Raw genomic sequence first — 22,483 nt, 5'->3', positions numbered from 1 at the left:
ACACGCGGGTTAGACGTTACAAAGGCGCGTATGCGTATACACGCACTTTCACGCAAGGAAAAGCGCGTATATGTTGGAGAACTTACCTTTGGTCCGTGGTAGTTAGTCCTTGGTATTTGAACCTATGGTTTTGGACCATGGTATCTCGTCAGAAGTGGTGATCCCAAGTATTGGGTCCATAGTATTGTGTTATTATGGTTTTGGACCGTGGTATTGTGAAAGGCCTAAGACTATAAAAGAGGAAGGAGATCATTTGGCAAAGGACAATCTGAATTAATTGAATATCTAATAAGTGCTAGATCTGAAATATTGGTGATTGGGGTTATGGTGCAGATCTGGATCTGAATGAAGGAGGAACCTTAGCGCAAAGAGAAGGATAAGTTCTATTGATGGGTCATAATCTTAAGGCTTGAATGATAGTATCTTTGTATGATTTAGATTTGTTATATGTGGCGTAGGCTTGATCTATAAATCTGATAATCTGGGTTAATTACTGTCTGAATATTTGAAACACTGAATTATCCTTTATAGATCTGTACGCAGGTTCAGTGAAGCGAAGGCGCGTATACACGCTGGTTCAATGAATACAAACGGCGTATACGCACGTTGGTCCACACTCAGAGGCGTATGCACGCAGGTTTCAGGTTATTGAAGTAGCGTATATCTTTTGAGTTGTGATCTAGCTGCTTCTGTTTATTGCTGCAGTGTTCTGGGTTCAGAATTTGGTGTGTGGTTACTGTTACTGTGTTTTGGGTATAGTTGTCAGAGAAGTATCTACTTGATTCAGTTCTAATTGGTGAAAAGGAGATTGTTTGATGCAGAAATCCTTGATGATTTATTGATGTTCATGGATCCAGTCTGAAAATTTATGAAACGTGGTCCCTGTAAGAAAGAGAAGGTTGTAGCCTTCTGTAGGCCAGCACCTACGTACTAGTATCTTGGCTAGTGCAAGAGCTAAGGGGGTTGTAGCTCCCTTCCAAGAGAAGCTGGAGAACGAGAGAGGGTTGTAGCTCTCTGCAGGTTGCAGCCTGCGTACTGGTAAAGGACTGCACCAGTACATTGTAAAAAGAAGTTTCTAATTAAAAGAAGATAGAGACGAATTGCAGCAGGTGGTTTTCACCCACATTGGGTTTCCACCTTATATCTTGTGTTCTTGTGTGTGATTGTCTTTTGCTCTGTTTTACTGTTTCTGGTTACTGGTTATTTAATTCTAATACACAGATTAACAATCAACATCTGAAAGATAAAGTAAATTATAAGTTTGCATTGTATACGCGGGTTTCCTTCTACATAGTTGCGTATATACGCGGGTTTAATTAACTGAAGTAGCGTATATTATCTGGATTTGAAAAAGGGAATATTTGACTTGATAATACTGATTCACCCCCCCTCTCAGTATTATTTCCAACACAAGGTCTACTAAAGTTCTTATGGGGAGAAGCTGCCAACATTGTCGTGTATGTTCAAAATAGGAGCCCGCATCAAGCCTTGGATTTCAAGACACCCGAGGAAGTCTTCACTGATAAGAAACCTGATGTTTCTCATTTTAGAATATTTGGGTGTCCTGTGTATTTTCACGTGCCTAAAGAGAAAAGGAATAAGTTGGAAGCTTCTGGGAAGAAAGGAATATTCGTCGGCTTAGTGAAAATTCAAAGGCATATAGAATCTATGTGCCTGGTCAAAGAGATGTGGAAGTAAGTCGTGATGTCACCTTTGATGAAGACACTACCCTTGGGAAAGCCAAAGATCTCCCTATCTCAAGGAAGGACGATGATGATGCTGCTGAAAAATAAGATGGACCTCCGAAAAATGAGCCTATGCCCGATGTTGAAGGCCTGATGGATCCTATCGATCCACCTCCTAGTGATACCTCTACCTCAAGGAAACATCCACTGTGGCTCAAAGATCCTGAAAGACATATTGCTCCAAGAGGGACATTTCGTGAAAGTAAAAAGTTGAACAAGTATCAATGTTATTTCGTTGCTATGAGTACTATTTTTCAAGTTGAACCATGCACATTTGAAGAAGTTGTAAAACACCAAGTATGGAAGGATGCGATGAATGAGGAATATGAATCATGAAGAATGATGTCTAGGACGTGGTGCCTAGACCTAAAGACAAGTCTGTGGTCACCTCTAAATGGCTTTACAAAATTAAACGCGGAGCTGATCAAAGTGCTGAAAAATATAAAGCCAGGTTCGTTGCTCAAGGCTTCTCTCAAAAGGAAGGGGTGGACTATGACAAGATAATTGCACCGGTTGACCGATACACCACTACCTGATCTATTATTGCTCTTGCTACCAATCAAGGATGGAGCCTACATCAAATGTATGTCAAGACTGCTTTCTTGCATGGCTCACTTAAGGAGGAAGTCTACTTGGAACAGCCTTAGGGGTTCGAAGCACAAGATCGAAGGACGCATGTATGCAAGTTGAAGAAAGCCCCCTATGGGTTGAAGCAAGCCCCTAAGGCTTGGTATGAGAGGATTGATAGTTACCTTATGAAGCTGGTATTTACAAGGAGTTATGTTGATCAAAACCTATACTTCAAGATTGAAAACGACATGCCTCTCATTTTGGTCCTTTATGTTGATAACCTCTTTTTTACAGGTGCTGGCCCTCTCATTTATCAATGCAAGAGGGAGTTGACTTCTGAGTTCGAGATGAAGGACCTAAGGCTAATGCAATACTTCCTAGGCTTGGAGGTTTGGCAAAAGCCAGGGGAGATTTTCCTTTCTCAAGGAAAATATATTGTTAAGCTACTAGAGAGATGTGGGATGGTGGATTGCAAGTTTGTGTCTACTCCGATAGAACTCGACTTCAAGAAGCTATATCGAAGTGATGTTGGGCCCGAATTGGCAAACCCTTCTGAGTCTCGACAACTTGTGGGGGGGAGGGCCAATGTTCTTGGTAAACTCCCGATCGAAGTTCGAACATATGGCTCGTTGCGAATACTTTGAATCAATTTATGGTTGAGCCTCATCACATACATTGTATTGCTGCTAAGAATCTCTTGAGATATCTCTGTGGCACAATCAACTATGGGTTGAGATACACTGCCGAAAATTTGAGGCTACATGGATATTTTCATGTAGACTAGGCAGGCAGTGTGGTGAATCGAAAGAGCACGTCTGGATGTTGCTTCTGATTTTGGTATGCTTTAATTTCTTGGATGAGCAGGAAGCAGAAATCGGTTGCTCTAAGCATCACCGAGCTTAATATATTGCAGCTAATATGGCCTGTTGTGATTCGTAAAGCTATATGCTTGAGGAAGCTTTTCAGTGAGCTATTTGAACATGTGTTGGGTACCACCATGATCTATTGCGATAACTAGAGTGGGATTCACCTTTCAGTGAATCTTGTGTTCCACGGCCGCTCCAGGCACATTGATATCAAGTACCACTTTATCCAAGATATGGTACAAGTTTCGAACATATGGCTCGTTGCGAATACTTTGAATCAATTTATGGTTGAGCCTCATCACATACATTGTATTGCTGCTAAGAATCTCTTGAGATATCTCTGTGGCACAATCAACTATGGGTTGAGATACACTGCCGAAAATTTGAGGCTACATGGATATTTTCATGTAGACTAGGCAGGCAGTGTGGTGAATCGAAAGAGCACGTCTGGATGTTGCTTCTGATTTTGGTATGCTTTAATTTCTTGGATGAGCAGGAAGCAGAAATCGGTTGCTCTAAGCATCACCGAGCTTAATATATTGCAGCTAATATGGCCTGTTGTGATTCGTAAAGCTATATGCTTGAGGAAGCTTTTCAGTGAGCTATTTGAACATGTGTTGGGTACCACCATGATCTATTGCGATAACTAGAGTGGGATTCACCTTTCAGTGAATCTTGTGTTCCACGGCCGCTCCAGGCACATTGATATCAAGTACCACTTTATCCAAGATATGGTACAACAAGGAGTAATAAGACTCCAACACATTAGGACAGATGACTAGATTGCTAACATTCTCACGAAGCCCTTGGGGAAGGTCAAATATTAGCCTTCCATGAGAGACTTGGAGTTGTGGAAGGACCCTCTCATGAGGGTCTCACTTGAGTTGGACACTAAGCTCTGGGAGCTCCTAGGGTCTTGGGGTACTTCTTGAAGCCATGAGTGACCATAAGGTGAGTGGTTCACCTTCCCCTATAGGTGCATTATGTACAGGGTGAGTGGTTCACCTTCCCTTGTGATACCCCATGATGTGTAGGGTGAGTGGTTCACCTTCCCCTATGATTGATGACATATGCATAGGATGAGTGGTTCACCTTCTTCTATGGCATATGAGCAGGATGAGTGGTTCACCTTCTCCTATGGATGCCCCAACATACATTCTACCCATGTAGTTCGTGACTCATGGGTAATACATCTCATCTGGCCAATGAGTTGGGAAAAGTGAATAGGGACCATAGCACTACAGATGGATGCATTGTGTACTGTCGTACTCCCTATGTCTAGGATGCATGGTGTTCAACGACTTGATCTGAGATCAAGTTTGATTAGTTTTCTACCCCTGGACTGACTTCGGCCAATGGAGAGTGGCAAGGTCTTGTGACTCACTCTCGATTGATTCTTCTTCATTGTTACATCAATGTTCAGCGAAGTTAAGATGAGATGTCGAGACGATACATGATGACAAGATGGCATGATGATGGATGGATTGGCAGGTGGAATTCTCCTTAGTTGACAAGGAGTGTTAAAATTGGCAACTAGGGCCAAATTCCACTTTGGAAAGCTCATTTGATGAAGATGATTATTGCATTGAATTCCTCTGTTCAAGAGGACCAAAATCTAACTAAAAATCATTAAATTTGGATAAGCAAAAATGTGTTTTTAAATTTATGCCCACACATGTGCAAATCGTCAAGGCCGGCCACATCATCATGTACGCTCATGAAGCCCAAGAGACATGTCACTTCACCTTCAACGACTTTTATAAATATGAGGGACCTCAAGCCTCATTTGGCATCATCTCATCTCACACATTCTTCTCCCTCTTCATCTGATTGGTTCGTACAGCTTATTGGGCATCTCTTTTCCTCACACGTGTGGCAATAGAAGGACGAATTACAAGGCCAAAATTTCAGATTGTTGCAGGTTTGACCAGCGTTGACCAGGGGTGTTTTGTCCACATTTGACTGCGATTTTTGGGTCAGAATTTCATTTTTGGCAGCAGGCCGCATTTAATGGCATAGGAACCGAAGCATTCTGTTGACTTTGACTGCAGACCAATTGCAGGGTTGACCACAGAGTTTGACCATGTTTGACTGCTATTTTGATGACTATTTTGGGCTGACTTTGACCAGAAAAGAAACCCAAGTTTGACTGGGTTTGACCGAGCTGCATAAAGGACTGTCTGATGCGTTGACTTTCTGGTTAGGGCTGAGTTTCACTGTGGTTGACTGCAGATTTGACAAAGCTATTTTCACTGTGATTTGGCAAGTCAATATGACTTTATTGTACTCTCTCTCTCTCTCTGGTGAACATTTGAGATAGTAATAAGAAGAATTGATCAAAGGGTTTTCTCCATCTTGGGGTTTTTCCCAGCGATTTGCCAAATTTGGTGTTCTCTTGTCTTGGCTAGTCTTCTGCATTTTGTTATTTATGTTCTATCTACAGTTACTGTAAATGTGATTTATGGTTAATGTGATTGCTATTGGAAAACTAGATTGGAAATTGTCATTGGGCTGCTAAAAAGACAGTGAAGAAGTTGTGCTAAGGATAGAACATACCATTGTTAACTAAAATTAACAAGAACTTAATAGGATATATGACATATCAACCCGATGTTGATATTTGAAACACTTTGCTTGGGGTCTACAAAATCTGTGGAAATATGAAGCTAGGAATTCAAGCAGCAAAATGCCTCTTTTTAGCTTGGAACCACAACATGATGCAACATACATTCTTCTGCCAAACATGTTCGCTAGAGCTAGTAGTGGAGTGATGGCTATGCTACTAAGGGGCTTTCATAATTTCATTGCCGAGGTGAGTTTCAAAATGCATGTTGACTTGGATAAATGGAATAGCTTATTCAACAATCAGAAAATGATGGATGACCTGCATTGAAACTGGCTGTATCCCTGGTTATTCCACAGAACTCTATAATAAAAAAATTCCATGCAGCTAGACTTGGGCCATCTTCAAATGTCTAACAGTTGAGTGGCATGGTTGCAAGGAAACAGACCCATTTAGTATTTACTGTAACATCTTGGTGCCCTGCATGTTGAGATAACGGCCATGAATGTGTCTTGGGATTAATGGGAAACTGATGAAACCAATGATACAAGAAAATTGTGGATTGCATATTAGAGTGTCTCTCACTACAGGCTGTTTTGAAAAAGGATCCTGAGGTAATAGTTGACATACTCTAACAAGAAATACATGGTTATTATAGATTGTGCCTCTTCAAATATATATGCAGAGGCAAACCATCCTCCAAATGTTAGTGTTTAAATTTATAAAGCCAACAGGAAAACTGATCAAACCAAATCTCCACCCAAATTCTGAAATAGTCTCTTGGTCCTTACAAGTGCCCTAGAGAACAATATATCTAGCATGCAAGCCCTGAAGACAAAAATACACAAGTACATCCAAGATATACTCTTATCCCTTCCCCCTTTTAGGATGTTACTTCCCACACTTCTTCAGATATGCAGACCAATGGCATTATTCCTCAGTATATGTGTGGTATGGCTATGATGTGTCTTCCAGCCTGCCTCCATTGAATGAGCATGTCAATGACATTGTTTTCCAGCTGATGAGCATATCAGTGGCAGCAATCTGTCAGCAGACTAGCAGTTCAATGATCACTTTCCTTCAGAGGATGAGCAGCTCAGAGTTAAGTCCTATACCGGAAGTTTCTTTCAGCACTTCTTTATAGTATGGGCATTTAAGTATCGCAGTCTTCCAGATGATGAGCAGTTTGGTGGCAACATTCTTCCAGAAGATTATTGAGTCCACCTTTTTATTGAGGCTAGCCACCACAAACACACTCTCTCTTCTTACAGCTACCACCGACACAACATTGAGTTGAGTATGCCCACTCACCTTTGTACCTTCTCTCTCTTTTATGTATGCCTATTTACAACACTCATCAGATCATTTGGATAACAGTATTTAAAGTCAGACATGCAAAGTGTTGTAAAGTGTTTTATGTATGGCATTTCACTCTAAAGTGTAAAGCCTCAAATGGTTAACTAACATTTTGCATCCGACACAGCTGACTCTGAAGGCATAACTGCGTTACCTGCCTGGCATGATAAAGGCCGGGCATTTCACTACAACATTTGGATGTGTTATCCAAGCCTTGCCTGACTAACTGAGTATTACTCGAAAAAATCTGGAAACAATTAAGCAGAGCTCAGAATAGACGACAAGAATGGTGCATTTACTTCACTGAAGAATTAAGACTGAATTTTACAAACAACTTGATTGAATGCAACTCCCTTTGAGGAATATTATTAGACAATTGCATTACAGTCAGAACATTAAACTAATGCAAAAATGGTTAACTGACATTTTGCATCCGACTCAGCTGACTCTGAAGGCATAACTGCATTACCTGCCTAGCATGATAAAGGCCGGGCATTTCACTACAACATTTGGATGTGTTATCCAAGCCTTGTCTGACTAACTGAGTATTACTCGAAAAAATCTGGAAACAATTAAGCAGAGCTCAGAATAGATGACAAGAATGGTGCATTTACTTCACTGAAGAATTAAGACTCAATTTTACAAACAACTTGACTGAATGCAACTATCTTTGAGGAATATTATTAGACAATTGCATTACAGTCAGAACATTAAACTAATGCAAAAATAATCAATTTTTTTTCATTTTTTTAGCTTATAAAACAACATCAACATCAAACAAACACATTTCTACATAAATATGAAAATAGAATCGATATATAAGATGTATAAGATGTCAAGTGATACATCAAATATCGACATTGAAATATGGTATGGTATTTTTCCTAAGTCATAACATCTAATAGAATGTTGCAAAATCATATCAAAACAAAAATAAGTGTATCTCATGAGAAGAATCACGACAATGAAAACAACGAATTTCACATTGTTTGCTTGATGGAAAATGGTCACATAATCCTCAGAAATGTTATTAGAACTGGACCAAAAGATCGGTTGACCAAAAAATACATAAAATATTCAAATTTGAAAAAGAACATTTAATTCATGTGTGTCCCTATGAATCCAAATTATTAAACACAAATATGCAAAATCTCTCATGTGTATAGCGAGGGTGCATGTAACCAAAATATCACCAAGTGCAATCCATCTCTGAATCAAAATAGATCAATAGAGACTAAGAGGCTCTAAATGGCCTCCGAAATCCAAAGGAAATCATGCTACAAGCCTACAACAAATAGCTACATAACATCAAAATCATTGCCTATATTGGGATCCTACTCATCAAGATCACCCACTAAGCATTAAAATAAGATAGAAAAAGCTTAACATTCTAATCAATGATTTTGCTTGACTGAAGTGTACATTTTTACTAGGGTCATGAAGGAGGGGCTCAACACTCAATGCCACCAACATCGAGGTAGATCAACCGTCAATCCCGCCAATCCTGAAATCCTAAAAACTATGTAGCTTGTTGGATTTTGAGTGGATCTAAAATTCTACTCTCTCCATATGAAATCCAATGAGGTTGGAACCACTCTCAAACATCCTAAGTCAATTAATGGTAAACTTAAAAATTTAAGTAAAAGATATTACCATTAACTACTAGGATATGTATCTCATGAGATGAATCTTGGAAAATGAAAACAATAGATTTCCCCTTGCTTGCTTGATGGAAATATGTAGAGTATCCTCACAGCTCAATCCCCTAACTCACTTGTAAAAAATCAGGGTTAAAAAAAAATGGTAATAAGTTGAAATTTTAATTGACAAAGACAAGGCAATAATTCCAAAATTATCGCGATAATTATCTAAATTATCGCGATAACTTTATGGCAACAATATTTGGCAATAACATTGCGATATGTGCAACACTACAATGTACAGTGGAACAACTAAAAAATTGTGATAACAAGTCCATTATGAGTGCCTCACGCTTCCAAAGTTTCATACCTTTGAGGACTATTATTAGAAAATTGCATTACAGTGAGAACATTATACTAATGCATGCCAAATGGGTACTAACTGTGCCAATGTACAGTGGGACAAGTGAAAAACTGTGATAACAAGTCCATTATGGTTGCCTCATGTTCCCAAAGTTTCATCCCAACGAAATGTGAGAAGCATGTCATTTATGCAGATTTCTTCTGCTTCTTCAATCTCCATTCCTTGATATTTGCTTGCATCTTTGCTCGTACAGCCTTCTGGAAGCCAGGATAAGGCTCATAACCACAGAACTTTTGGAGGACCTGAATTCAAAAAAACAGATGCATCACTTCTGATGTTCACTTCCGACCATGAAACATCTTAAAGCTTCTAATTTCAAGTTAGAAAGCATTATTAATACAAAACATATACCAGCTCACCTCAAGCAAGACAAAAAATGGAGCCATCATGAAAGCTTGGATAAGATTATCCAAAAGTGCGGGTGATCGCTTCTGCAAAACAATATATGAGATTCCAATTCCACGTCTAACAGCAATGAATAAAATGTGTATTTTCTATGAGTACCTCAAATACTCCGTGTCCTATAAATTGGGCTGTCCAACAGACCACTTGGGAAACGAGAACCACCTGAGAAAACAAAGCAACAGTCAATCATTAGAAAATAAATAAGTACATATGCCATGCTCTAAGGGTGAGATATTGGCAGAGCGTTACACCTAGGTTTGAAAAGGATATGAAGCCAAAAAAGGTATTGATTGCAATATTTGGCTCTAGTCTTTGAAGCAATAAAGTTTCTAAATTACTGTTGGGGTTAGAAAGATATCGAAACTCTCACTATCTGAACAAAATGCCAGATAAAATGACTATCCTTACTGGACTTATTTCTCACACATCCATCCAAACCCTAATAAGATCGAGATTTTTCAACTGCTGCTGAAATCCAGCAGACGGTCTGGAAAATGAAAAATCAACTAGATGCCATAGAGGGTCATTCATCATTCATAGACACCGTCCCCAAAATCAATGCATTAAAATTTTGATATATAATTCAAAACTAGAACAAGAAAACCTGAAGACAAATCACTCCTAGACTTTTAGGAATATGGTCCTCTATTCTAACCACTTTCTCCATCAAGAGTTCACGAAAACTACTTTTTACTTTAATTTTTCTGTGCAGAAGAAGCTGAAACTTTGTATTACAGGGCGTTCTTGAGAATTGTTGCAGCATTTCTCGAGTGGAAGACGATATTTCTGCCACATAAATTTGTGATGGAAATAAAAAACTCTCAATGGTGCGAGCTCAATTTGCTGCGATGAAGTTCTGTGAAAATGGCTAACTCAATGACCAATATGTAATTTTGCAATGCAAGGTTTTCTAATGACGGCATAACATGGGTGGAACTCAACAGTAAGTGGACACCCATATCGGCAGTGTTCGCCTTCTCTGCTGGGAAGGCAGAAGCAATCTAATGGGATTTTAACATCCCACCCCTTTCTCTTTAGGCCTTTTGGAGGAAGGTGATTTGGAGAGTGCACTATGAGCGAAATTGTAAGCAGATTAACTGTAATGACTAAAAAACAAATCGTAAGCAGCCGATGCAGACCCCCCAACACCATGTGAGAAAGCGGTTGCCTGATCAGCATGAAGTCTACTTTTAGTCCTGTGGTTGGCCAGCTCAAAATCAAAGCCATAATCTAAGAAACCCGAAGCTTAGTTTGCCCTCCAGGAGGATGTTAGGAAGAATCTAGTATTGCAACTTATTATCGACAGTGAAGTTCTTGAAAGCAACAGCCTATTTAGAAATTGCCAACACACACAAACACAGAATTGCAAAAGACACTTGCCTTCCATGCTAAGGAGAAACCCAATCGCTGTGCAAGAGCGTTGCTGCTGACCCAACAAAGAAGGCAAAGGGCTGCTGCCAGCGTACCTGCCTTCTTATCCATCATGATATAAAACAGAGCATATGCAACAGCAACAAAAAAACTCAAATTCAATATCATGTATTCCTGAAAGGGAAAGGCCCCTGGTGAGAAGGGAAGCAAACCCAAAGCAGGGGTGAAGCATCCCAATAATAGGCCAGTGTACAAAAGTGGCCACACACATATGGTATGAATAAAAATATTAGTCGCATTATTGTGATAAGCTCCATAACGTGCAAATTGTGTCTCCAGATCAAAAACTCCCCATGCCATTACAACAATCTCTTGGCTCTCGCTCCAATTTCGTTTATTAAGATCTGGCACCACCCAAGTGAAAAAAAATGATTTTCAGAAAACCCATATGTGACTTAGTGCAATCAAATTCCAAAAGGAGGATATCTTGCAACCCCTAATTCGAATTTACATATAAAACACACGACAAAATCTAATATTGAGTTCAATAAGCAACTGTATGCCAAACTTTCTGCAAATTAGCGAGAACAATCTGAAGAAAAACAGCAGGAAACAATTAGCAAATCTACTTACATCGATTGGAAACCTGTTAATAGATTCAGATAAGAACCCCCGCGGTGGCTATTTCTGTATTTTATTTGCAGAGCTCGAACAATAGATTCAACCTCAAACAATCTCCAGTCAAGAAACTGAGTCACCTCATAAGGCCCACAATGACCTTCTAAAATCGAAATGTCAAAACTATTCCGCACGGTAGTGATTTTCTGACGTACGCACAACTCCCTTCATTTGGAAATCTGAGGTACAGTTGGACGAAGTAACCATTGAAAACCATGTAGAAATCCTGAAGGTCCACCTGGCTTAATGCAATAGCAAGTATTTCTAGAAAACAAATTCGAAGATAATACAACTAGAATAACAATCTGCTGGGTCAAAAAATTAAATGCCCAGCTTTGTAACATTAATGGTGATATAATTTTTTGGAATATATCCTTTGGTGGGAGGTTGTATGGCTATTAATGTTTTTCACATATCCGTGTAATATGGTGTATATATTTTTGGAAAACACCAAAAGATTAACGTGTAGTAACATATTGGGAATTCAGGTGAGTTGTTTGCCACTCTATGTCTATGTTAATGTTATACGCTATGTGTATTATATTAAATTTTTATTATTTATATATATATATATATATTCAGGTGAGTTGTTTGCCACTCTATGTCTATGTTAATGTTATACGCTATGTGGTATTATATTAAATTTTAATATTATTTATATATAGAGAGAGGGGTTAAATATTGAAGCGATCGTATTATATTAAAATTTTAATATTATTTATATATTTATTAAAAATAAGTATTATTGAAATTAGAAATAGTTTTTTATAATACTGAGTAAGCTTTATTTTTAAGGTTTTATAGTTCATTAAAATCATGATTTTTTTCAAACTTTTACGTAATTAAAATCATTATTTATTATTTTTTATGACTTTCATGTGATCGAAATTATGATTTTCTTAATATTTCTATCTTAATGAATATTATTGTTGGTTTTACATGTTTTAGTTATGATTTTTCAATTATTTTAGAAAATTAATGATGATAAATAATATTTCTATCTTATTGATATTATTGTTGGTTTGACATGTTTTAGTTGTGATTCTTCAACTATTCTAGAAAATTGATGATGATAAAGTTGGAATAGCCATCTGTAAAGTCAAAAATTAATAACTATTTTATAAGTTGTAATATTAATTGTGATATATTTTGAGATATAATATCTTAGTGAGAGGATATATGTCTATTATTTTCTTCAAATAAACATATATGTAATATAGTGTCTTTTTCTTAAGAAAAAAGAAAAACAAAAATTAATAACTATTTTATAAGTTGTAATATTAATTGTGATATATTTTGAGATATAATATCTTAGTGAGAGGATATATGTCCATTATTTTCTTCAAATAAACATATATGTCATATAGTGTCTTTTTCTTAAGAAAAAACAAAAACGATAAACATATATGTCATATAGTGTCTTTTTCTTAAGAAAAAACAAAAACGATAAACAAGACATGTCATATGGTATCTTTTGTTAGGAAAAAAACAAAAGAAAAAGAAAAAGAGGGATTAGTAATTGATTACCCTATGTTCAGGTTATATATATAAATATATAGGGAATTTAATGCAATATCTTATATTTAGAAAAAGATATCGTCATATGTTTAACTAAAAAACAATAATGGACATAAATTCAGTTTTATTAAAGACAATGATATTCAAGTTGTTATTGGAGTTGTTATTGGTTTCTTTAACTTATCTAAGAAGAAGAGAGTGATGCATTTATTTATTTTTATCATTCACCAAGATAATGATCTCAAAACTTCCATGTCATTTGACATTATTGTTAGCTTGGAATACTTTGCTTTTTAACTCATGACCCCTCAAAAACTCAAGGGGTCCCTTTTTTCCCAAATATCTGTTGTAGTGTTCCCACCTTCTATATTTCCTCTTGAAATGTGGCATGTTCAAAATGATGACACGTTAACAATTTATGTTTAAAAAGTCCATAATTCATCACTTTGGATTTCTCATTGGTTGTTTACAATTAAATGCACTAATAATTGAAGAGTAGTGGAGCCCATGATTACATAACTTCATTATTAATCCAACATGTTGGTTGAGGTCCACTTTTTTCTTCTTTTATTTTTTCCTCTTTTTTTTTTCATTTTCTTTTTTTGGGAAAAAGATAGTCTTTACTATTAATCAATTCAAGAGAGGATGCTAGTACCTTGCTATACAATGTGGATTACCTCTCTCTTCTTGGTTTTCCAAATTTAGGATGATAGTAATCACCAAAAAAAATAAAAAATAAAAATCCCGAGGGAGTCAATGGGTTTTGACGTCAAGACATCCATGAAATTCCACATGAAAGCATCTATAAATCAAATTAACCCCTAGCACTAGTCGAGGTCCATTAGTACACGAACTTGCATGACAAAAAGGTCATCTCATTACTCAACCCCTAAGGTACCACCCACATTGCAATTCATGCATTCTTCATAGCTACAACATTATCGCTACCAAACCTCATCGTTGAGTCTTATTGTCCAACCCCATTTCACTTGTTGAAGATAAATAGTGCACTAACCACTTGATTTTGAGGACCATTAACCTCCTAGAAATCTCATTAATGAGGAAAAGAAAGGATATGTACATTGTCTCGCGTGTCCGTATTAGTGTCCACTAAGTCAAGATTAACTAATGAAGTGAATTGTTCCCACCAACATCACCACTTAAGCTTGACTTAAGAGACGTGAAACAAAATAAATGGAAACCTCAATATTTGACAAAGTAAATATTATCTCAACATTCCCCTTTAGTACATATTTGGGAAAGTTGCAGTGCAACATATTGGTTAGGAGTGAATTAAAAAGTGGATAAACTCAACATTTTTTATTGATTTATTTTTCCTGACAAGGAAAAGTTTTATCTTGATCTAGTCATTTTTTTCAAAATTATGACAATCTTGGTCATCTTAAAATGTGTCAAAGCCACTTATAGCAAAGCTCCATAGTTAAGTTCCCATTAATCAATGAAAATATAACTTGTAGCAAATTCTCACCAAATTTGGGAAAGAATTTATATAGAAAAGAGGTTGAGTTTATGCATGATTTAACTTACTCCTATTGGTTAAACATTACAAAAATATCCTTATGAAAATTAGGAAGGAAATATTGTCACATAAATAAGGACTAGCAACCACTAATGACTTTGGCAATTATGATCACTAAGGTAGGTTAAGTGCAATGTGACATATGTACATTATTGTCCACTAAGTCAAGATTAAGTATGAAAGTGGACTACTTACACCAATTCCCCTTATTAAATTTGACTTAGGAAACAAGAATGGAGCTATCTAATATTGTAGCAAACTTTCCTTCAATTATCAGAATCCAATAATACACAAAGTCAAATTTTCCATCCATTTAAAACTTTGATTGATTTTTTTATGATTTAGGTCAATTTAGAATTTGTCATAACCTCTAAGGGCATTGTTCCATCACTTACATATTTTAGATCATGGTAAAACTTTGCTTATACCTAAAATTTATATCGGCTTCTTATCAAATTTATAGCCAAAAAGAGGACCCATTTGCTAAAAGATTAGTTTGTTCCAATAATAAGAATAGGGATAGAGACAAAAATGGAATTAACCTAAGTATTGGACAAAGTAAATATTATGTCAACGTTCATATCTAGGAAGATGTAGTGCAAAAAATTAATTAAACATTACAAAAAAGTTACGAACATTGGAAAGAAATATAAATGATAAATTTTCACAACTTGATCACTACAAGGTGCAGAACAAGCTCAAGCATGGAGTTCATTAAAATCGTCGTCGTGAAACCAAAAATATTCTCACAAAATGGTTAAGATGACAAAGACGCCCATTTCTAAGCATAAGCACAAATGATCAGGGATATGAAAAGATATCCATAATGATGTCAACTAACAATAGTTAAAAGATATAAAAGATCAATAAATGTCTTAAGGTTGAACAAGATATGATGTAGATGCATATAATGGAAAAAGTTGACAACGATCAACATAAGTACTCCAAGTAGGAAAAAGGTTCTTTACCGACACACAAATTATCATAATAAAATAAACATACGTTGCCATCATATCTATCAAGAGAATAATGCATAATGATCAATTGATGGTGATGAAAAAAATTGAATGAACACATTGTATGTAAGGAACCAATGAGAAAAACTCATAAAATTCCTCATTAAGGCACTTAAAATAATATCTTATGTAAAAATATTATCAAGGAAATCATTGGCCACCATTATGTAGTGAATTATTGAAAGACTTACCAAATCATCTTTCACAACACAATTGATAAAACCAAAATAAAAAAATCTATATATAGTGGTTATAACTAAGACATTATAATGAGGTAACAAGATTCAGGGGTGATCATATATGATCCAAATAGAAATGAAAGAAATGCATATGCATGGAGTTTAGGATGAGCGACCAACAATTAGCTAGAGCCCCTGGCTTTATTCATAGGAATAAGATTAATTGATGCCAATAAATGCAAGAAAATAATTGTTATAAGATATTTTGAGATAATAATCAAATCATTAAGGCACCGGTCTAGGTAAGGTCAAAACAATTTTGCAAGAATCATTCAAAGATATTGAAACAAGAGGCAAGGCTAAAGAAGGCAGAATATTATGATGTCCTAAGAAACTTGAATGGAAAAGCAAATACAATGGCTAACAAGGCATGTGGTTTGAAATGGGGAACTATATGGAGCAATCAAGGAGTAGGGTGAACTTTATTACCTTAAAGTTATATGCAAGAAAAATAAAAATAAAGTGTGTTGACGACAATTTGAGGAAGGTCGGCGAGTGACTAGCCTGAGCTGCTGCGCGCTCGGCTCTGCTCCGCGAGGTCCGCTCCTACGGATCTGATCCCTGAGGCCTCTTCCCTCTTTCGGTAGCTGAGAGTGGGTGAGACTCTTCTCTTGGCTGGTCGTCCAGTGATCGCCCGCCCTTTTCCCTTCCTTCCAGCTACGGCCGTTTAGGGTTAGAGCTGGATCTCCATGGAGGAGCCAGATCCCCCCCTGGGTTCTTCCTCCCCTCCTCCACCCTCTGCTGTCGTGGGTTCTTCCTCCCCTCCTCCACCCTCTGCTGTCGAGGCCTTCAGATCCTTGTTGGCCTCTCTACCCAAGAAGAAAGCAGTGGAAGCCGTTAAGTTCGTTAAAAGACTCGAAGACATCCCTGAGATCGCCCTTCCCCCTGAAGGTCCGATCCAAGTAGCTCTTTCTTTGTCGGAACGCGCCCTGGTGGGTCAGTTTATAGGTCTCTGGCCCTCTCCCAAATCAACAGAGATCTGGGTCTCCAGAAACTGGGCTCCGCTGATCAAGGGCAAGGTAACATCTTACTTCCTCGGAAGAGGATACTTCCTCTTTGAATTCTCAAAAAAAGAGGACAAGGACCTTATTTTCAGAAATGGACCCTATTTCATGGGGCCTCAAGGGTTGTACCTGAACAAATGGACCCCGGATTTCGACTCGGCAATGGATGTACCTTCAGCAGTCCCAGCATGGGTAAGACTCCCCAATCTTCTGGTTCATTGCTGGAACTGGGATTCCCTGAAACACATCGGGAACACCCTTGGGAAATTCATCGATAGGGCCAACAATAGAGACCAGTATGACTGCACCAGAATTTGCGTGGAGGTGGATCTGGAGGTTGGTCTCCCAGAAGCTGTCAAAATAAGGGTGGGCCCATGGACACATATTCAGAAACTAGACTATGAGCAGTTGCCGTTCAAATGCCGGAAGTGCCAAGTCTACGGTCATTTCGCTAGAGATTGCCCGTCCAAAGGGGCTGAAGATAAAGGGAAGGAGGAAGGATGGAATCAGGTGAAGAGATCCATAACTTCCTTCAGGAAGTCCGCAAACGCTAACATCAGAGCACCCCAAACAGTGCCTGCTCAGCAGCCACCCATGGAAAGTCAAGGGAACAGATATGAGATCCTCGGATCAAAAACCATAATTTCCCAGGAGACAGAAACCCCGAAAGAAGTCTCCCCGCCTAAATCCAAAAGTGAGACAGAGATTTCCAAAGGAAAGATGTTAGAGGACGAGGAGGAAACCCAAGAATCCGAGGAGTCGGAGGAAGAAGGGGAAATAGGGGACTCGCAATCCACCCCCAGAAGATCTACAAGAGGCCGAATGTCAACAAAAGAAAAAAGGGAGCAAGAAACATACAAAGACAAGCTCCATGGCAGCCAACCTACGCTAGAGAAACTACTAGCAAAAACTTCGAAGACAAAGAAGACGCAAACCCAGGGCTCCAAAGGAGCTCACCACAGCAAAAGTAAATAATGAAGATTGTCTCCTGGAATTGTAGGGGAATGGGATCCAAAGCCAAGGAAGAGGTGATGAGAAGTTTGATAAGGCAGGAAACCCCAGATATCCTCCTCATCCAGGAGACTAAGATGGAGGAATCATCCTTCCTCCAAGCAAGTAGAAAGTTTTGGAAAAAAGACGGAGCACATGCAACCTCGGCCCGGGGAGCTTCAGGAGGACTTGGGTCGCTCTGGAACCCAAATAAGTTCTCCCTCATCTCTAAATCCCTAAATACTCATTGGATATTGTTAAAGCTGCAACACTTAGAATCTAAAGAAATTATTAGTCTGGTCAATGTATATGCTCCTAATAATGCAAGTGAAAAGAAACTATGTTGGGACTCCATCAAAAACCTGGCAGACCTGGAAGATTTGGGGAACGTCATCATTGCAGGAGATTTCAACCTCACCCTCCTGCCATCAGAAAAGAGAGGAGGCAGTATTGTCAGAGACCCGGCAAGAGAAACAATAGAGGATCTCATGCAGGATTGGGACCTAATCGATATTAAGCCTTCCATCGGTAAGTTCACGTGGTCAAACAAAAGGGCTGGGCCAGGACACATAGCGGCAAGACTGGACCGTTTCTTGGTACAAAGTTCCTTCCTACTCATAGGATTAGAAGCTAGATCGTGCATTTTGCACAGCAGTACATCAAACCACAAGCCTATCAGCTTGGAATTGTTGACCACTAATGATCTAGGGCCTATTCCATTCAGATTCTGCTCTCTCTGGATCAAGGAGGCGGACTTCATGGATAAGGTAAGAGACTGCTGGAAAAACCCAGTCAAGGGTTCTGCCTTCTTTGTGTGGGAAGAAAAACTTAGAAGAGTGAAAGCCATGCTGAAAAATTGGGCGAAGACCTTGCCCAATCCAGCTGAGGAAAGGAAAAAAACTCAATCAGAACTGGAAAGGCATCATCTTCAACTCGAAACAGCTGATATTTCAAAAGAAGATCTGGAAAAGGAGGTCAAGCTTCAGCAAAACTTCCACAAAGAATGCCTGGCTGAAGAAGAGTACTGGAGGCTCAAATCTAGAAGTCTTTGGCTTAAAGCTGGAGACAGGAATTCCTCCTTCTTTCACAAACAAGCCCAAGCTAGGAAAGGCCGGAACTCCATCATAGAAATAAAAGATGAAAGCAGTGTTCTAAGGGACTTTACAAATATAAAAAAGGCAGCCTAGGAGCATTTAGAGAAATTGTACAGGGAAGACATCAGAGCAGATCAAAATTTCAGCCTTCTAGATACTGTTCCTAAGCTTATCACATCCAAAATAAATCAGGCTCTAGAAAGAAAAATCACGCTTAAAGAAACCAAGGAGGCCCTATTCGCCATGGACCCGGATAAAGCCCCGGGTCCGGACGGTTTCACTCCAAGATTCTTACAAACTTGTTGGCAGATCATTGAGAAGGAATTCCTCAAAATGATTCAGAAATCACAGGACTGTCAGAAGATTGGAGGCTGCACAAATTCGGCATTTCTTGCCCTCATCCCTAAGGAAAAAGGGGCAAACACCTTCAGCAGATTTCACCCAATTTCACTATGCAACATTGGGTACAAAGTGATCACCAAAGTGATAGCAAACAGGCTGAAAAGATTCCTCCCCAAAATCATCCCGGACAATCAAGGGGGATTCATCAAAGGCAGACAGCTAGTGGACAATTTCGTGCTGGTCCAGGAGGCAATCCATTCCAGCCAACATCGAAAGGAAAAAGGTATGGTCATCAAACTCGATCTAGCTAATGCCGTTGATCGTGTTAGTCATAAATTTTTGTTTAATGTAATGTTTAAAATGGGATTCGGGCAAGGTTTTATAAAGCGGATAAAAGCCTGTATTTCGGAGCCTTGGATTACTCCTCTGATGAATGGAAGGGCCGCTGAATTTTTCAAAACCTCTAGAGGACAGAGTGTTTGGTCAATTTAGTGTGTTCTAAATTGCTGATTAAAATGTCAATCTGGGATTCGTAAACTGACGAAGTGAAGTGTACTATATGTACAAGATAACCATTTTCTTAGTCTTTTGTCGTTTTTGAGCTTTTTAGTTTGTTTTTGGATTTATCTTTTATGGATTCCCTAGTGTGTGATGGCGAAAATGAAAGTTAAGTATGGATGGTAATGGTGATTTCTACAGTGATTTTCCAAACTTAAAAGTGTTCAAAAATAAAGCTCTAAAATAACTGTAATGAAATTAATTCTTAAGAGGAAGTAAATGTATCAAACAGTGAACTAATGACAATGGCCCAGTATCCTTACTGCTGTATGAAAAAGAAAGTAAAAACTGAACTTAAAGCAACTCAAAGACTGAAAGCAAAGCAACTAATTCACACTACTTCAACCCTTCTGATCCTTTACCCTTCAACTCAATCTACCTTATGGGAAGCAATCATGAACAAGTTAAGCAATATGATATCTAAATTGCAGGAAATTAAATTGCATAAAGGAAACTAATCACACTACTTCAACCCTTATGATCCTTTACCCTTCAACTCAATCTGCCTTATGGGAAGCAATCATGAACAAATTAAGCAATATGATATCTAAATTGCAGGAAATTAAATTGCATAAAGGAAACTAATCACACTACTGCAACCCTTATGATCCTTTACCCTTCAACTCAATCTGCCTTATGGGAAGCAATCATGAACAAGTTAAGAAATATGATATCTAAATTGCAAGAAAGCAAACTAAATCATACTACAATAAGTAATATTCTGATTCCTTACTAATAGAGTCACTTGACTATAGAAAGAAACCATAAACAAATGAGTAGTATGATGTCTAAGTAGCAGAAAAATAAATAAGCAAAACACAATTTGAAAAATGACAGTGCTGGAATTAAACTTCAGAAAATGAAAATTAGCAGGAAGGAGAAGATGATCTCATATTTAAGTAGTTATCTAAAAAAAATATGTAAATCTGCCCAGGCTACCTACAACAAAACCTGTAAAAGAAGCACTGATCAGCTAACAGTTAGAAAAGAAACATAAAGGAAATATAGACAACAATGATCATTAGAACAACACACTATATATACAAGCAATGATTGAAAGAAAACAGTAAATGAAAGCAAGTAGAAACTATACAAGGCTCTGGTGTACAGGGGCCCTCTGCAACCTCGGCCAGTCAATCACTTAGTCACAAATCCGATTCAGAAAAACTATCTTCTCATGTATTTAAAGTGAAATGCAGTACAGTGGGTGACAACAGTCGAAATTACAATATGAAAGCTAATCCTTCAGCGTATATCAACGCGTTATTTATAAGAAAAAGATGCTGCAACTAATTCCTAGATTTATGCTGCTAAAAGACACGTAAATCCCTTGAGCCGAGATCTAGCGTGGTGGTCATGAATTCATGGAGTGGTGGCTGCTTGGTTTAGTTCACGGGCTGCTCTCCAGGTGTGCCAATACCTCCGTTGACTAAGGATCGTGCCCCGCAAACCTTCAGGTGGGCAAAACAGAGCCGTGCCACCGCAAAATTCTTCATTTGGCCCTTCCTTTGACCATCGTTGACCGCGATTGTTTATGAATGATTTGGCTGATCTGAGGGGACACACCCCATGTACACGTCACATGCAACTTACCCATGTGGCTGGTTTCTCCATTGGACGCCTGTAGCATAGCCTTTAACAAAATGGTTGCGGAAACTTGGGCTCGCTGTGGAAAGTGACAAGTTTCCGCAGCTGCTTGAACAAAAATCTAAATCAAACAACAGTCATAAGCATAGTTAGGAAACCATTCCATAAGTTCTTTTTAAACTATTTTGCAACAATTTGACAGCTTGGTGGACGAAGTAAATGGAAAAAGAAGGCTGAAAGGGTATATAGGGAAGTGCAGGTTTGGGACTCAACACTGAGGCAGGGGTACCCTCTTTCACCCCTTCTTTTCGTCATTCAAGCTTTTGTTCTTAGTTTCTATTTGAATAAAAAGCAGCAAGATCATGCTATCACCGGGTTGTGCATTGCAAGAGGGTTGAAGCGCATCAATCATGCCCTTTTTGCGGATGATACCCTTCTCCTGGGAGCTGCAACCCCACATTCAGCTATCAACTTCAAAGCAGTTTTGGATGACTTCTGTAAAACCTCAGGCAGTGAGCTAAACAAGGGGAAATGTCAGATATTTTGTTGGAATATCCCTGCTTCCACTGCAAATTCCATAGCTAGATGTTTGGGATTTACTGCCTCCATTAGTTGGTCCTCTTTCAAATACCTTGGGCTATCAATCTTCAATAAGAGGGCATCAAGAAAAGACTGGGCTCCTCTCTTAGATAAATTCAAAACAAAGATGCAAGCCTGGGGATCCTCTTGGCTTAATATCGCCGGCAAAGTTGTACTCGTCAAGGCAGTTCTCAACAGTCTTCCGATCTTCAAATTTGCTGTCCTCTTGGCACCTGTGGGAATTATTAAGAAGATGGAAGAATTAATCAGGTGTTTTTTCTGGAAAGGAGGCAAGCAAAATGACAAGAAATTCTCCCTAATTAGTTGGGAAACAGTCACAAAACCTTATCTCGAAGGAGGTCTGAACCTCAAAGATCTGATGGCCAAAAATCTAGCTA

At 38.3% G+C, this 22,483-nt stretch overlaps 2 protein-coding genes across 2 annotated transcripts; one reads left to right on the top strand and one right to left on the bottom strand.

The window, feature by feature from the left end:
• Positions 1-9,044: 9,044 nt before the first annotated feature.
• Positions 9,045-11,859, bottom strand: LOC149165599 (ER membrane protein, putative (DUF962)). The gene is made up of 5 exons (XM_089432326.1): positions 11,574-11,859; positions 10,950-11,344; positions 9,669-9,731; positions 9,524-9,595; positions 9,045-9,406 (listed from the first exon to the last, which is right to left on the bottom strand). Exons 2-5 carry the CDS (start codon positions 11,298-11,300, stop codon positions 9,290-9,292), a joined length of 603 nt encoding a protein of 200 aa, XP_089288452.1. The 5' UTR covers positions 11,301-11,344; positions 11,574-11,859; the 3' UTR covers positions 9,045-9,289.
• A 5,238-nt stretch (positions 11,860-17,097) lies between these two features.
• Positions 17,098-19,112, top strand: LOC149165598 (uncharacterized). Its single transcript, XM_089429875.1, has 2 exons — positions 17,098-17,723; positions 17,936-19,112. Exons 1-2 carry the CDS (start codon positions 17,098-17,100, stop codon positions 19,110-19,112), a joined length of 1,803 nt encoding a protein of 600 aa, XP_089286001.1.
• Positions 19,113-22,483: the final 3,371 nt, after the last annotated feature.

The sequence above is a fragment of the Pinus tabuliformis genome, chromosome 5_1 (genome assembly GCF_031772625.1).
Source record: "Pinus tabuliformis cultivar Carrire ecotype Pingquan chromosome 5_1, CPIR1, whole genome shotgun sequence".
NCBI classification, from domain to species: domain Eukaryota; kingdom Viridiplantae; phylum Streptophyta; class Pinopsida; order Pinales; family Pinaceae; genus Pinus; species Pinus tabuliformis.
Note: the sequence above shows the minus strand (reverse complement) of the source record. Positions and strands in the feature narration are given on the sequence as shown.